Source organism: Trachurus japonicus, chromosome 20 (assembly GCF_045865225.1).
Source record: "Trachurus japonicus isolate A0001 chromosome 20, Traja_1.0".
NCBI lineage: Eukaryota > Metazoa > Chordata > Actinopteri > Carangiformes > Carangidae > Trachurus > Trachurus japonicus.
In genome coordinates this window covers 1,728,572-1,745,968 of record NC_140926.1, presented here as the reverse complement: position 1 = coordinate 1,745,968, position 17,397 = coordinate 1,728,572, and the positions used below count along the sequence as shown (strand labels likewise).

The 17,397-nt window shown below is 41.4% G+C and overlaps 1 protein-coding gene across 1 annotated transcript in view; it reads right to left on the bottom strand.

Moving 5' to 3' along the window:
* Positions 1-14,871, bottom strand: part of LOC146966017 (reversion-inducing cysteine-rich protein with Kazal motifs-like) — an 83,031-nt gene extending 68,160 nt beyond the window's left edge. The window contains exon 1 of the mRNA XM_085763435.1: positions 14,635-14,871. Coding sequence (XP_085619561.1) covers positions 14,635-14,710 — 76 coding nt within the window. The 5' untranslated portion in view covers positions 14,711-14,871. The remainder of the gene's footprint in view (positions 1-14,634) is intronic.
* Positions 14,872-17,397: the final 2,526 nt, after the last annotated feature.

Sequence of the window (17,397 nt, the reverse complement as noted above, 5' to 3'; positions counted from 1 at the left end):
GGGTAGAAAGAAAGAAGTGAGTAAAAAGACAGAGAAAGGGTGTAGAAAGAAAGAAAGAAAGAAAGAAAGAAAGAAAGAAAAAGACAGGGAAAGGGGGTAGAAAGAAAGAAAGAAAGAAAGAAAGAAAGAAAGAAAGAAAGAAAGAAAGAAAGAAAAAAAAGACAGAGAGAGGGATAGAAAGAAAGAAGAAAGAAAGAACGAAAGAAAGGAGTAAAAAGACAGAGAAAGGGTGTAGAAAGAAAGAAAGGAAGAAAGAAAAAGACAGAGAGAGGGGCAGAAAGAAAGAAAGAAAGAAAGAAAGAAAGAAAGAAAGAAAGAAGAGACTCCGTTTATTGTCATAAAGGAACAAAGAAACCAGAAATATTCACAATGAAGAAGCTGGAATCAGAGAATCTGGACTTTTTTTCTTTATAAAACTACTCAAACTGATTATTAGATTATCAAAATAGTTGACGATTAATTTAATAATCGATTATTGGTCGATTAATCATTGCCGCTCTAACCATAACCTTATACATAAATGATTGACAAATGAATCATGATTCTTATCTTTTACAAATCAGTTTCTGCACGTATTGTATCTTCGTCCTGTTTTGTTTTCCAGAGTTTGTTCTTAAATTTGAACATTTTGTATTTTACAACATGAAAAAAAAAAAAAAACCTTTATGAAGACGGAGATAAAAGTGTATAAGTGCTGACAGGCGGCTGGAGACTAATTGCAGCCAAGTGGAGTCTGAACTGGGGCCAGAGAATAATAATAATCTGCTTTCCTTCAGCGCCGAGTCCAGATGCTGAGTCATGGTGTTCAGTTATAATCCTGCTTCACTGAACGTTTCAACACCGTCATAGATAACGGGTTAACCTACTGGGTCAAGGAAGGAAGGACGGAACGAAGGCAGGAAGGACGAAGGAAAAGATGGGAGGAAAGAAGGAAGGGAAAAAGGAAGGAAAGAAGGAAGGATGGAGGGAGGGAACAGATATGGGTCCATTGGGTCAAAAAGGAAGGAAGAAGTAAGGACGAAGGGAAGGAAGGAAGGAAGGGAAAAAGGATTGTAGAAAGAAGGAAGGGAAAAAGAAAGGAAGGAAAGATGGAGGGAGGGAACAGATTGGGTCAAGGAAGAAAGAAGGGAAAGAAGGAAGGAAAGAAGGAAGGGAAAAGGGAAGGAAAGAAAGATGGAGGAATAGGGAACGGATCAGGTCAATTGGATCAAAAGAGGAAGGAAGAAGAAGTAAGGACGAAGGGAAGGAAGTAACGGAAAAGGGATTGTGGAAAGAAGGAAGGATGGAGGAAGGGAACAGATTGGGTCAATTGGGTCAAAAGGGAAGGAAGAAGTAAAGACGAAGGGAAGGAAGGGAGGGAAAAAGGAAGGAAAGATGGAGGGAGCAGATTCGTTCATGGAAGGACTAAGGGAAAGAAGGAAGGAAGGAAGGGAGGGAAAGGGGAAGGAAAGATAGATGGAGGGAGGGAACAGATTGGGTCAATTGGGTCAAAAAGAAGGACGGACGAAGGGAAGGAAGGGAGGGAAAAGGGAAGGAAAGATGAAGGGAGGGAACAGATTTGTTCAAGGAAGGAAGAAGGGAAAGAAGGAAGGAAGGGAGGGAAACAGGAAGGAAAGATGGAGGGAGGGAACAGATTGGGTCAAAAAGGAAGGAAGAAGTAAGGACGAAGGGAAGGAAGGGAGGGAAAAAGGAAGGAAAGATGGAGGGAGAGAACAGATTTGTTCAAGGAAGGACAAAGGGAAAGAAGGAAGGGAAAAAAGGATTGTAGAAAGAAGGAAGGAAAGAAGGAAGGATGGAGGAAGGGAACAGATTGGGTCAATTGGGTCAAAAGGAAGGAAGAAGTAAGGACGAAGGGAAGGAAGGGAGGGAAAGGGGAAGGACAGATGGAGGGAGGGAACAGATTCGTTCAAGGAAGGACAAAGGGAAAGAAGGAAGGAAGGGAGGGAAAAAGGATTGTAAAAAGAAGGAAGGAAAGATGGAGGGAGGGAGGAAACAGATTCGTTCAAGGAAGGAAGAAGGGAAAGAATTAAGGGAGGAAAGAAGGAAGGAAGGAATGAAGGAAGGAAGGAAGGACAAATGGAAAGATGGGAGGAAAGAAGGAAGGGGAAAGGGAAGGAAAGATAGATGGAGGGAGGGAACAGATTGGGTCAATTGGATCAAAAGAGGAAGGAAGAAGAAGTAAGGACGAAGGGAAGGAAGTAACGGAAAAAGGATTGTAGAAAGAAGGAAGGGAAAAAGGAAGGAAAGATAGATGGAGGGAGGAAACAGATTCATTCAAGGAAGGACGAAGGGAAAGAAGGAAGGAAGGGAGGGAAAAAGGATTGTAGAAAGAAGGAAGGGAAAAAGGAAGGAAAGATGGAGGGAGCAGATTCGTTCAAGGAAGGAAGAAGGGAAAGAAGGGAGGAAAGAAGGAAGGGAAAAGGGAAGGAAAGAAAGATGGAGGAATAGGGAACGGATCAGGTCAATTGGATCAAAAGAGGAAGGAAGAAGAAGTAAGGACGAAGGGAAGGAAGTAACGGAAAAGGGATTGTGGAAAGAAGGAAGGATGGAGGGAGGGAACAGATTGGGTCCATTGGGTCAAAAAGGAAGGAAGAAGAAGTAAGGACGAAGGGAAGGAAGGGAGGGAAAAAGGAAGGAAAGATGGAGGGAGCAGATTCGTTCATGGAAGGACTAAGGGAAAGAAGGAAGGAAGGAAGGGAGGGAAAGGGGAAGGAAAGATAGATGGAGGGAGGGAACAGATTGGGTCAATTGGGTCAAAAAGAAGGACGGACGAAGGGAAGGAAGGGAGGGAAAAGGGAAGGAAAGATGAAGGGAGGGAACAGATTCGTTCAAGGAAGGAAGAAGGGAAAGAAGGAAGGAAGGGAGGGAAACAGGAAGGAAAGATGGAGGGAGGGAACAGATTGGGTCAAAAAGGAAGGAAGAAGTAAGGACGAAGGGAAGGAAGGGAGGGAAAAAGGAAGGAAAGATGGAGGGAGAGAACAGATTTGTTCAAGGAAGGACAAAGGGAAAGAAGGAAGGGAAAAAAGGATTGTAGAAAGAAGGAAGGAAAGAAGGAAGGATGGAGGAAGGGAACAGATTGGGTCAATTGGGTCAAAAAGGAAGGAAGAAGTAAGGACGAAGGGAAGGAAGGAAGGAAAAAGGAAGAAAAGATGGAGGGAGGGAACAGATTCGTTCAAGGAAGGACGAAGGGAAAGAAGGAAGGAAGGGAGGGAAAAAGGATTGTAGAAAGAAGGAAGGAAAGATGGAGGGAGGGAGGAAACAGATTCGTTCAAGGAAGGAAGAAGGGAAAGAATTAAGGGAGGAAAGAAGGAAGGAAGGAATGAAGGAAGGAAGGAAGGACAAATGGAAAGATGGGAGGAAAGAAGGAAGGGGAAAGGGAAGGAAAGATAGATGGAGGGAGGGAACAGATTGGGTCAATTGGATCAAAAGAGGAAGGAAGAAGAAGTAAGGACGAAGGGAAGGAAGTAACGGAAAAAGGATTGTAGAAAGAAGGAAGGGAAAAAGGAAGGAAAGATAGATGGAGGGAGGAAACAGATTCATTCAAGGAAGGACGAAGGGAAAGAAGGAAGGAAGGGAGGGAAAAAGGATTGTAGAAAGAAGGAAGGGAAAAAGGAAGGAAAGATGGAGGGAGCAGATTCGTTCAAGGAAGGAAGAAGGGAAAGAAGGGAGGAAAGAAGGAAGGGAAAAGGGAAGGAAAGAAAGATGGAGGAATAGGGAACGGATCAGGTCAATTGGATCAAAAGAGGAAGGAAGAAGAAGTAAGGACGAAGGGAAGGAAGTAACGGAAAAGGGATTGTGGAAAGAAGGAAGGATGGAGGGAGGGAACAGATTGGGTCCATTGGGTCAAAAAGGAAGGAAGAAGAAGTAAGGACGAAGGGAAGGAAGGGAGGGAAAAAGGAAGGAAAGATGGAGGGAGCAGATTCGTTCATGGAAGGACTAAGGGAAAGAAGGAAGGAAGGAAGGGAGGGAAAGGGGAAGGAAAGATAGATGGAGGGAGGGAACAGATTGGGTCAATTGGGTCAAAAAGAAGGACGGACGAAGGGAAGGAAGGGAGGGAAAAGGGAAGGAAAGATGAAGGGAGGGAACAGATTCGTTCAAGGAAGGAAGAAGGGAAAGAAGGAAGGAAGGGAGGGAAACAGGAAGGAAAGATGGAGGGAGGGAACAGATTGGGTCAAAAAGGAAGGAAGAAGTAAGGACGAAGGGAAGGAAGGGAGGGAAAAAGGAAGGAAAGATGGAGGGAGAGAACAGATTTGTTCAAGGAAGGACAAAGGGAAAGAAGGAAGGGAAAAAAGGATTGTAGAAAGAAGGAAGGAAAGAAGGAAGGATGGAGGAAGGGAACAGATTGGGTCAATTGGGTCAAAAAGGAAGGAAGAAGTAAGGACGAAGGGAAGGAAGGAAGGAAAAAGGAAGAAAAGATGGAGGGAGGGAACAGATTCGTTCAAGGAAGGACGAAGGGAAAGAAGGAAGGAAGGGAGGGAAAAAGGATTGTAGAAAGAAGGAAGGAAAGATGGAGGGAGGGAGGAAACAGATTCGTTCAAGGAAGGAAGAAGGGAAAGAATTAAGGGAGGAAAGAAGGAAGGAAGGAATGAAGGAAGGAAGGAAGGACAAATGGAAAGATGGGAGGAAAGAAGGAAGGGGAAAGGGAAGGAAAGATAGATGGAGGGAGGGAACAGATTCGGTCAATTGGATCAAAAGAGGGAGGAAGAAGAAGTAAGGACGAAGGGAAGGAAGTAACGGAAAAAGGATTGTAGAAAGAAGGAAGGGAAAAAGGAAGGAAAGATAGATGGAGGGAGGAAACAGATTCATTCAAGGAAGGACGAAGGGAAAGAAGGAAGGAAGGGAGGGAAAAAGGATTGTAGAAAGAAGGAAGGGAAAAAGGAAGGAAAGATGGAGGGAGCAGATTCGTTCAAGGAAGGAAGAAGGGAAAGAAGGGAGGAAAGAAGGAAGGGAAAAGGGAAGGAAAGAAAGATGGAGGAATAGGGAACGGATCAGGTCAATTGGATCAAAAGAGGAAGGAAGAAGAATTAAGGACGAAGGGAAGGAAGTAACGGAAAAGGGATTGTGGAAAGAAGAAAGGATGGAGGAAGGGAACTGATTGGGTCAATTGGGTCAAAAGGGAAGGAAGAAGAAGTAAGGACGAAGGGAAGGAAGGGAGGGAAAGGGGAAGGACAGATGGAGGGAGGGAACAGATTTGTTCAAGGAAGGACGAAGGGAAAGAAGGAAGGAAGGGAGGGAGGGAAAAGGGATTGTAGAAAGAAGGAAGGGAGGAAAAAAGGAAGGAAAGATGGAGGGAGGGAACAGATTGGGTCAATTGGGTCAAAAAGGAAGGAAGAAGTAAGAACGAAGGGAAGGAAGGAAGGGAAAAAGGAAGGAAAGATGAAGGGAGGAAACAGATTTGTTCAAGGAAGGAAGAAGGGAAAGAAGGAAGGAAGGAAGGGAGGGAAAGGGGAAGGAAAGATAGATGGAGGGAGGGAACAGATTGGGTCAAAAAGAAGGACGGACGAAGGGAAGGAAGGGAGGGAAAAGGGAAGGAAAGATGAAGGGAGGGAACAGATTTGTTCAAGGAAGGAAGAAGGGAAAGAAGGAAGGAAGGGAGGGAAAAAGGAAGGAAAGATGGAGGGAGGAAACAGATTCGTTCAAGGGAGGATGAAGGGAAAGAAGGAAGGAAGGGAGGGAAAAGGGATTGTAGAAAGAAGGAAGGGAAAAAGGAAGGAAAGACAGATGGAGGGAGGGAACAGATTGGGTCAACTGGATCAAAAAGGAAGGAAGAAGTAAGGACGAAGGGAAAAAGGAAGGAAAGATGGAGGGAGGAAACAGATTTCTTCAAGGAAGGAAGAAGGGAAAGAAGGGAGGAAAGAAGGAAGAGAGAAAGGAAGAAAAGAAGGAAGAAAGGAGGAAGGGAACAGATTGGGTCAATTTGACCCAGAAGGACGACAGGAGGATTAAAAAGCTGTTTCTTCTCTTCTCTTCTCTGCTGACGTCATGTGACTCTCTTTATCGTTCATAAAGATGGAGGTTTATTCTCTTCTATCTGTTGAAATCCACGTTGTTTTTTCAATATTTATGTTTTTCTGTATTTATTTCCCATCAGGCCTTGGGGCGGCGGGGCCGAACGCTGCCACAGAGAACTTCTTTGTCCCATGCAGCTAGAAGATTTCTCATGGCTGCAGAGTGTTGGAGAGTTTTATGGAGCTGTCAGGATGACACGCTGTAGATTTACTGCTGATAAACGTTCGTGTTCATGGGAGCAGCAGCAGCAGCCGATCCTCCGGCTACTCCGGCTCACAGAGCTGCTGCTGTTCCTCCAGGCTCACAACACCGAGAATAAACAAGACGTTTGTCAGAAAGAAAAACTGACTTCACATATCTGGATGTTTCTGCTAAAACCCGTGTGATAAGGAACATAAATCCGTTGACTCCCATATCCTTGGATTTAACTCAAACTGAGTGATTTATTTCACTATTTTATTCACATGTTGTGCTATTTCTATGACATTTAGACTTTGGTGAACAAACTTTAAAGGGATAGTTCAACATTTTGGCAAATTGGCCCATTGCCATAATCGCTATAGTCATAGCAGTAGGTTCATTACCTTTAATTGTCAGTGTAAGCTATTTTTAGAACGGAGGAGCGGTGCGGCAGGCTGCTCAGGGCTACGCTATGGAGGCTAAGGGAATTTCTTGGTTTTCCTCATCAAACTCATCAAATACACAACCCAACAACTCCAAAAGGCTGTCGTGGACAAGTTGTGAGCTGCACAATCACCACGCTATGAGATATTAAAGGAATGTTACGAGACGGAGCTGTTTTAGAGGTAAATTCATGCAAAACCGCTGATGCGTGTTGCGTTCAGGGACAGTTTTTCAGCAAGCAGACTCTGTATTTACCCTGTATTTACCTCGAAAACGGCTCCGTTTCGTAACGTTCCATTATTATCTCATAGCGTGGTGGTTGTGCAGGTCACAACTTGTCCACGAAAGCGTTTTGGAGTTTTGGGATTTTGTATTTGATGAGTTTGATGAGGGAAACCAAGAAATTCCTTTAGCCTCCGTAGCGTAGCTCTGAGCAGCCTGACGCTCCGCTCCTCCGTTCTAAAAACAGCTTACACCGACAAATAAAGGTAACGAACCTACTGCTATGACTATAGCGATTATGGCAATGGGCCAATTTGCCAAAATGTTGAACTATCCCTTTAAGCTCCAAAACAATTCGTCTGTATCAGTAAAGTCTGTTTTCACAAGAGATTAGAACATTTTCCACAAACTCAGCCTCGACGCATTGTGACCACATTGAACACAACTGTAATAGTAGGCTAATGCGTCCTTTAGTATCCGTATACAACTATGCGGGTGGAAATACGTCATCGAGGCGCGCTACGGTTTCCAAAACAAACAAGCCTGGTGGACAGCGACTGCGTTTCTTTTTTAATTTACACGCGTAAATAGGCTATGTGATCAGATCTCAAACAGATCTCAATGTGGACACTGGAGATGCTAACAAGGTGTAAAGAGAGATGTGAACAGACGGGTTTCATCTTATCTTGAGGTGAAAATAATGAAAAATTAAAACTAGTGAAAATAGGAGAGATTCCAATATTTCATAGATATCTTCAGAGCCGTCGTTTAGTAAAAACCATAAAACTAAAACAGGATTTCCAATCCCAGGACCCTGCACCGGTCTTTAAACTAACACCACAAACAAACACTCAACATTCAACATTTTGGCAAATTCGCCTATTGCTATGAAATAATCATGTCAATCACCTCTAAAAAACCTGCGGGTAAGTTAATTAGCGATGGTTTTCTCCCCCCGGGATGACGACGGAGGTTGGCCGGCCGAGCAGCTCTGCAGACCGGCTGCTGCCTCTGTGATGTCCCGGTCGCTGCTGAGCTTCACTTCTCTGAAAAACATCGGAGTAAACTTCTAAACAGCCGTCGTTTGGATCAACTGGCCGTATATTTGGGATCTAAACAGTTACTTTCTCTCATGAAAAAATATTAAAACTTAATAAAGTTACATAATTACAGCGCTAGAGCGGGAAATAAAACAGCTTTTCACCTGTTTTACAGCTACCGCTACCGGTTGCTGCGAAATGCATTCTGGGAAACTTGTATACTGTCACTGTATCAGTAGGCCTACTTTAAGCTTTCTATTTAATCCTATTCTTACTTGACTTTGTTCATGTATCTATGTTACTTTTTTGATTATTACATCTAATTTTAATGTTTTCAATTAAATATATTGATAAAAAAAATGATAAAAACATTAAAAAAAACAGAGAAGACGTCTTTGTTTCCTGTCGTCTTTCCCTCGTCTCCTTCAAAACTAAACAATCATCTGATGGACCATGTTCTCTGTGGTTCTCTGTGGTTCTGACTCAAACTGGTCGAGTCTACAAATAACCAGCTGCAGCCCATTAAAAAAAATTAAACGGAAAATAAAGTTTGATTGTGCAGAGTCACAGTTTAATTGCATTTCTAGCAGAGGAGCTTCTGGGAAAAGCTTTTGTTTCAGAGATAAATATACTGAAGCATGTCTGTCTGTCATAACATGAAGAGGAGCAGAGGAGCTCCAGGAAATGAGCAGAAAATGTAATTATCCTGGAATAGCCCTTTATTTATTTCTAATAGAGTCAATAGCTACAGGGGGACGAGACCCGAGCCCTGGACGTCTGGACGTCTGGACATCGTGTCCTCTCCGTCTATACGTTAAAACACTGTGAGACCAGTTTGTTCATCTTGTTGCTGTGAGAAAATAATCACTAAGAAATTAAAATGCTCTTTGTTTTTGAAATCCAGGAGAAAAAGTTCATTCATGTAACAAATGGTCATTTTTCATTAGTGTGGTGCTTTATAAAGCTAGATATTAAAGCTCCATACAGTATAAAGGTAGATGTTTGTGTTAAAGCTCCTTCAAAATAAAGGTAGATGTTTGTGTTAAAGCTCCATACAGTATAAAGGTAGATGTTTGTGTTAAAGCTCCATACAGTATAAAGGTAGATGTTTGTGTTAAAGCTCCATACAGTATAAAGGTAGATGTTTGTATTAAAGCTCCTTCAAAATAAAGGTAGATGTTTGTGTTAAAGCTCCATACAGTATAAAGGTAGATGTTTGTGTTAAAGCTCCATACAGTATAAAGGTAGATGTTTGTGTTAAAGCTCCATACAGTATAAAGGTAGATGTTTGTGTTAAAGCTCCATACAGTATAAAGGTAGATGTTTGTATTAAAGCTCCATACAGTATAAAGGTAGATGTTTGTGTTAAAGCTCCATACAGTATAAAGGTAGATGTTTGTGTTAAAGCTCCATACAGTATAAAGGTAGATGTTTGTATTAAAGCTCCATACAGTATAAAGGTAGATGTTTGTATTAAAGCTCCATACAGTATAAAGGTAGATGTTTGTGTTAAAGCTCCATACAGTATAAAGGTAGATGTTTGTGTTAAAGCTCCATACAGTATAAAGGTAGATGTTTGTGTTAAAGCTCCATACAGTATAAAGGTAGATGTTTGTATTAAAGCTCCATACAGTATAAAGGTAGATGTCCATGTGTAGTGTGATTATAAAGCAGCTCTAGGTTCTATATTAATACTGTGAAAGTATCAAAGCCTCAGTCCACAGAGAAATGCACACAGCCTGGATTCAGAAACTGAGCCTTTAAAAACCAGCCGTCAGGACTTCCTGTCACTTTGTGATGTCACAACAGCAAAGCCGTCAAACTCAGAGCCTCCTCCTCTCTTCTGATTGGCTGACACCGACCTGTTGTTACTAAAACTCCAGAGAGAAGCCATGAAAGTAAAACAGAGGATATTCCAATCACAACTTCAGCTGCAACGAACCATTATGAACGTTTTTCATCTTGTAACGACATAAAGTTAAACAACGTTACGGCGATTTAACGTCACTCAAACAAGAAGATGCTTCATGTTCTTGGTTTTTCGTAAAGATGAACAAATACACAGATGGAAAAACTGTGTTTTCTTCACACTTGAGCTGCATTAAAGTGGAACTAAATCACCGTCAGACGCTGTGGTGAAGGCTCGGTGATGCTGTGGTTAAAGTGATAGTTCACTCAAAATTGAAATTGCACTCATTATCTCCTCCCCCTCATGTGGACTAAGGGCTGGGAGAAGTTTCAGAGTCCTCCGTGGCTTCTCTGAGTTACAGGGGGTCTCGGCGTAGCAGTGCATGTCCATATAACGGTTGCAAATGGATACCAACTGTCTTCATAACAAAAAGACACACCAAAAAACATCCAAATACCTCCATGCTGCTCGTATGTAATGTCCGTCTTGTATTGAAGCCCTGACATGAGAAATTGTTCTGAAAAAAATTAAATAAGTCTGTATTTTAAGCTTGTTTGTAGCGGAAGCTCCCAGTGTCTCAGTTCACTGCTCTTCCTGTGTCGGTGCAAATCTCGCGGGATTTGCATTGACACTCAGTTCACGACTCTGCAAATCGCGCGAGATTCTGGCAGAGCAACACTGGGAGCTTCCACTACAAACAAGCTTAAAATACAGACTTATTTAATTTTTTTTCCGAACAATTTCGCATTTCAGGGCTTCAATACAAGACGGACATTACATACGAGCAGCATGGAGGTATCTGGATGTTTTTTTGTGTCTTTTTGTTATGAAGACAGTTGGTATCCATTTGCAACCGTCATATGGACATGCACTGCTACGCCGAGACCCCCTGTAACTCAGAGAAGCCACGGAGGACTCTGAAACTTCTCCCAGCCCTTAGTCCACATGAGGGGGAGGAGATAATGAGTATGAAATTTGAATTTTGGGTGAACTATCAACTTTAACCCACCGGTTCACCTGGACTCGGAGGTTCAGGTTGTTTCTCGGAGCTGCAGCAGGTGCTTCATGCAGATCTGAGACCAGTGCAGCAGCTGCAGCTTAATGATAAGCTCCCAGCTCGTCCAGCGCATCTGCAGCTGAACGCTGAAACCTTCCTGTGGCTCTGAGACATGTCGGCTGTGTTTACCAGCATGTAAACCTCCAGTGTGATTCCTGCCGCTGATAGCAACAGGCTTTGAACTCGGCGTCTCTCCGGGGGAACGGAGGAGGGCAGAGCTGCTGTAGTTGTTGGGAAACAATTAAAGTCTCCTCCTCGTTCTGGATTAAAAATAGCTCTAATTTCACCATTTTTTTCAGGCGGCGGCGACGCGTGTTGTTGTTGTTTCCTTTCATAATGTCACTGGGTGTATTTCTCCATCTTTATATTTAGCTTCGCTGGTTGGAAAAACATTATATTTCATGGTCAATTCAACAATCACTACATGCACCGAGCTGCACGGCCACCAAACTCAACTCCAAACTCAACTCCAGAGGCTGCACTTTAATCTTGTGTTCACTAAACTGTAATTACGTTTGCGGGGCTGCAGCCTGTTCCCTCGCTCGCAGTGGACGGAGAGAGGGAGAGGGAGAGAAAAGGGAAAAGGGCTGCCGTTCACTTCCCTCCTTCCCCTCCTTCTTCCCCTTTCTGCTTTGAGGAGTCAAATTGGTTCCAGATGCATTCTCTCACGGCTGCAGCTCCACCACCAAAAAAAAAAAAAAAAAATCGCAACATGAAAGAAAAACGAAGGAGAGAAGTTTTTGCAAAAACTCGATAGAAAAAAATGCGAGGAATTTCTACACGGAGGAGGAAGCAGCAGAAGAAGGAGAAGAAGCAGCGGTGGATGGTTTTTCCACATGGCGCTGTTATTCATCATCACACCGACTAGATTCTAGATTTTCCCTAAGACCTTTATTGCTGTCGTAGCAGCGTAGAGCAAGGCCCCGTTTGGAGACAATGTGCGGCCCAAATGAGGATCTGAGAGCCGTGTTGCTTTCATGTTCCAGGCAGATGTGCCAGAAAGAAAGAAAAAAAAGAAGTGTACAAAGTGATATTTAGCCAGAGCAAATCCACATCCTGCACCCATGTGGACTTCGACATCAAAGACCGACCCACCAGCATGTTAGACCAATTTATAACCCCACCATGCCCACGGAGGCTCCACAGCAGAGCGTGATAACAGCTGAAGCCAAATTATAGCAACAAGACATTTTAACATTTAAAAGCCAGACTGGATATGTGTTGTAGATATAATTCAGTTTTGCCTCTAGTCAAAAAGAACATTTCAGATATCTGTAACTACATTCTTCCTATCCACAATTGTCATGTCAGATATTATCCACAACTACGTTCTTCCTATAGGACAAATGACGTCACTGTAACCATTCATGTGTATGGGGTTTGTCATTACAGATATCTACAATTCAGTTGCAGATATCCGCAATGTGAATTACAGATATCTGTAACTGAATTATGACTAGTACTAATTCCAGTTTGAGATATCTACAATTTGATTCTGACTAGTCATAATTCCAGTTCTAGATATCTTTAATTCACCTCAATTAAAGATATCTACATGTCCCTTTTCGGATATCTTAAATTAAGTTTTGACTAGTCAAAATGACGTTGTAGATATCTCAAACTGGAATTAGTAGGCTACTAGTCGTAATTCAGTTACAGATATCTGTAATTCACATAGTGGATATCTGCAACTGAACTGTAGATATCTGTAATGACAAACCCCATACACATGAATGGTTAAAGTGACAACAATTGTCCAAGGAAGAATGTAGTAGCAGATATCTGAAATGTTCTTTTTGACGAGAGGCAAAACTGAATTACAGATATCTGGAATAAAAAATCCAACTATTCAAAATGTAGTTACGACTAGTCAGAAAGACGTTGTTGATATCTACAATGTTAATTCCGGAGAGTCAAACTTAGCTTTTAAATGTTAAATCTGCTTGCCGTAGCCAAATGGCTCAGAAATGTTGCAGCAGACGAGCAAAAGAAAAGAAGAGGTGGCAGCTCCATGTTGACTCAGACAATTAACACGTGAAAGCAAAGATTCAAGGACACACACACACAACACACACACCTCTGTGTTTGTCTAACAGCCTTAACAAGTCCCTGTGAACTCATTAGCACCGTGAATCAAAAAGAAAAAGAAAAAAAAGCTAATACACATTTTGGCAAACATGCTGTGTGTTTTTTTTTTAAACTTTCTCAGTTTCTCACCGTGGCAGCTTCACAGACGCTGAGCCGACTACATCACTCAGCAGCAGCACCTGGCTTCAATTAACATAGCTTTCTGCATGCTAAGGTGGATTTTCCTTTTTTTTGGTGGGGTGGGGGGGTAAAGGAGAATAATGTGTTTGTGTCCTGAATGTATAACAACATGTCAGGTTCTGTTACGGACGCTATAAAGTTTCATTTTATGTGTCGACTGGATGTTGGCGTCTGAAAATACCATAATAACAACCCTGATCGGTTCACATCCAGGTTACCAAAGCACTGGCATTTAGTTAACTTGACCCTTACTTAAGTTAATGCTTTATTTATATATAGCCTATGTGTATAAGTTTATATTAAATGTATTTCCAATGGCAAAAGTAACTTACGGTTAAGTAGCTAGTGGACAATGAACTAGTTTCTCGCATTCTTTGTCTGTCTTTTAATCATCAAATGGCCTGTGTCTGAAATAAAGAATTAGATTTAATAACGTAGCCTATAAAACATGAGTTAGCCTATTTAATGGGAGGATCGTGTGTTTTTTATTGGTAGCTAATACGGGTTCGATGCCGAATTGAAGCAAAAAAAAAAGTTCCTTCGTTATCGAATCAAGTTTTAAAACGTAGGACGATTTAACGAAGCGCGGTGTGTTAGCTAAAGGCTAATGAGCCGTTAAAACGCTAAATTATCCGCGAAGTCCGTCACCATGGTAATAGTAACGGTAACGCCCACCCCCCCTCTTCTTTTTTTTCTCTCTCCCCAATCCTCTATGTCAGCTCCGTTTCCTTCCTATCCCGGCTTCTGAGAGGGAAAGACTTTAATCACTGTTAAACTCAAACACAAACTCACCAAAAACAACAGATTAAAGTTGTAATTATTATTATTATGATTATTTTAATTACCTACATTTGTCTCCAAAACTTTAAACTTGTCGTTTCCCAGAAAAAAACGGACGCGTTCTTCGAGGAGAAATCCCAACAACGACTGTTTGTGTTTGATTCACTTTTAAAACAAAGTTAAACAGCAGAAAACCACCGACTAAAGCCTGGAAGTCCATGTCAGGACCAGTCTGGTTCATTCGGCTCATAATAAAAACACTAATGTTCAACTTTTACTGTGGTTTTTTCTACTTTTTTTCCCCAACAAGTGACTTCCTTCGCAGCGAGCTGCTCCGCGGTGGGCGGTAGCCGGCGATGGGAACAACTTACATTTCGTTGTTTTTTATTAAAAACAGAGCAGATTGTTGGGTTTTTACTGCAGCCGAATTAACAACACAACCATAAGTAATCAGATTATGTTTTAATATTTCCTCTTTGGAGATCTAAAGGGTCAAAAACACGCAGTAGAAAGTGGAAGTGTTGGGTTTGTGAATGGAAGTTTGGCGCCATATTTTCCCGGGAATAAATCAACTCCGCTGCTGCTGCTGTCACTGCATCAACAAGTTTAGTTCCTATCATCATCATCAGAGCTGCTGCTTCCATCCCAGCGGCTCTTTAACATCATGCCAGCGGGCAGCGCCGGGGGTCTGGACCCGGGGAGAGGGACCAGAGAGGCGGACTTACCCTGAGCGCGGAGCGGCTGGCAGTGGAAGTGGAAGGCGAAGAGGAAAAAAGGGATAATCTGGAAACACACACGCATCTTATTATTATTGAAAGTCTGTGGAGCATCGTGGACAAGAAGACGTGGAAAACACCGGTTCTGTGACACGCTCCATGGATCCCTGTTACCTCTCTACCTCCCTCTCTCTCTCTCTTTTCCTCTCTCTCTCTCTCTCTCTCCCCACTGCCCCCAGTTTTGTGAGTGGACCACACGGCGCATGCGCAGAACCAGTACCAAACCAGACCCGGTCCAACCCAGAGAGAGACAGTCATTATCATTATAATAATCATTATAACGGTGTCACTAACTAACTCCACTGTTGCATGTAGAGTGTGTAGCCTAACGCACACACTGCAACAAACCTCTGATACAAACATTTGATTTAAAGGGATACTTCACACTTCACCCAAAATCGATCATTCACCAGTTTTCTACTCCAAGGAAGGGTTTTCGAGAACTTTTGGAGTTGTCGAACCCAGAGAGAATAAACCTGGATAATTCCAAAAGTTTTCCCAACCCTTGCTTGGAGTAGAAAATTTGTGAATTATCGATTTTGGATGAAGTATCCCTTTAAATCAAATGTTCGTATCAGAGGTTTGTGATAAGGAAGGGTTTGGAGAACTTTTGGAGTTATCCAACCCAGAGAGAGACAGTCATAATCATTATAATAATCATTATAACGATGTCAATTAACTCCACTGCTGCATGTAGAGTCTAACACACACACACTGTCTGAAACAAACCTCTGATACAAACATTTTATTTAAAGGAACACTTCACCCAAAATTGATAAATTTTGCCAAGGAGGCACAGCAGGGTCTTGAAAAGTGTTAAAAGGTGATAAATCAATTTTGGGAAAATCAAGACCCTTAAAAAGTATTAAAAAGTCTTTTCACAACTTTATAAAGTCTTACATTTTGAGGGTATTTTTTCTGAATTAGCTGTCCAAGAGTTTGAGTCCTAAAAAACTTTGTAAAAGTGTGTGAATTTATTCATTTTATTAAAAAAACAAAGATGAACCGGTACATGAAAAGTTTTTGTTTTTTGAGAGTGGAGCAATGTTTTTTTTTGTTTTTTTTGATAAACTTTGCCTTTGATTTATTATCCCAGCCTATTTTGAATTCTGTTGTATCATAGTGGTCTATAGTCTTTAGGTTTTGTGAGTGGACCACACGGCGCATGCGCAGAACAGAACCTCGGTACCAAACCAGACCAGGTCCAAACCCAGATAGAGACAGACATAACCATTATAATAATCACTGAAATAAACTACAAACATTTTATTTAAAGGGATACTTCAACCAAAATCGATAATTTCAGGGGGGGTCCGGCTGGCAACAGATTTTCATATAGGCACATAGCCTATAGATTCACTTTTGAATGGTCCAAAACACAGACTATGAAACATCCAGGTACCTCCATACTGCTCGTCCTACTGACCCAAGTGTCCGCCACATTAATTTTGTCTGAACAACTTTTCCATGTCTTGGCTTCAGGACACTTGGGTCAGTAGGACGAGCAGTATGGAGGTATCTGGATGTTTCATAGTCTGTGTTTTGGACCATTCAAAAGTGAACTCTATCCGACCGGCGCCATTATATGAAAATCCGGAACTCCTAAAGCGTTTTGAGAAGCGTTTCAGAAAGTTATCCGAACCCTTTCTTGGCATGACGGTGAGTAGATATATGATTGGTGAATTATCGATTTTGGGTGAAGTATCCCTTTAATGAACACAGGATTAAAACACTGATAAATATAGTAGAGCACAAACTACGAGTCAATACAAACTGGACCAGAAAACAAAATTAATGTTTTTGTTAATTAGGCCAATGCCTCATTACTTTTTTTTTTTTTAATCTTTTTTTATTATCTGTTTCTGTCTTATGAAACATGACACGAAATGACATAAGACTGTTTATGTAACCCACACATGGGGAATTCAGTTGTTACAGCAGCATTGTATACACGTTTTTAAAAAAAAGTATATATAATAAATATAAATATATAAATGTATATATACAACAATAAAAAACAAACATATAAAATGTATTTTCAAAAAATAGTTTATAAAAACAAGGAGCGAGAGAGACTTTCTGTATGTTATGTGCCAAATTATTTAAAGAGTATATGCGTACTGTAGTGTTCATTTACTGTTACTGTATTTGTCTATTTAGTTAGGCTATTTAATATCCATTCTTTCTAAGTTTATCTTGCTCTTCTTTGAAAATAATGGAGATAAAGTTGCTATTTGACTTTAGGTACGATGAGGATGTTAATGATGTCAATGATCAATGATTCAATCAATGATGTCTGGACGGGGATATCGTACATTTTCTCTTATTATTTAGTGTCTGACTTTTTTTGTAGTATAGCCTATTGTTATAATCTGCATTCCCCTGTTTGTAACATATTCAAATGAATCCTGTATTTATTAATCTATTTAAAGGGATAAAATATGTTAAAATGTAAAATAAAGTGGTACATGATGTTCAGATCAGATCAGATTTACATTTTACATTTCCTCCCAGTCATTTATCATGTTTAATAACACGTTGACACGCAGGATGTTGTGATGGTCGACGCTGCAGCTCAGATTGAATCTGTGGGAATGTTTTTAATAAACTTTAACATCTGCAAAGCTTCACCCAGATCACACCGGGTAAATAAACAAACACTCAGTGGAAACACGTGTGTGTGTGTGTGTGTGTGTGTGTTTACCTCCAGTG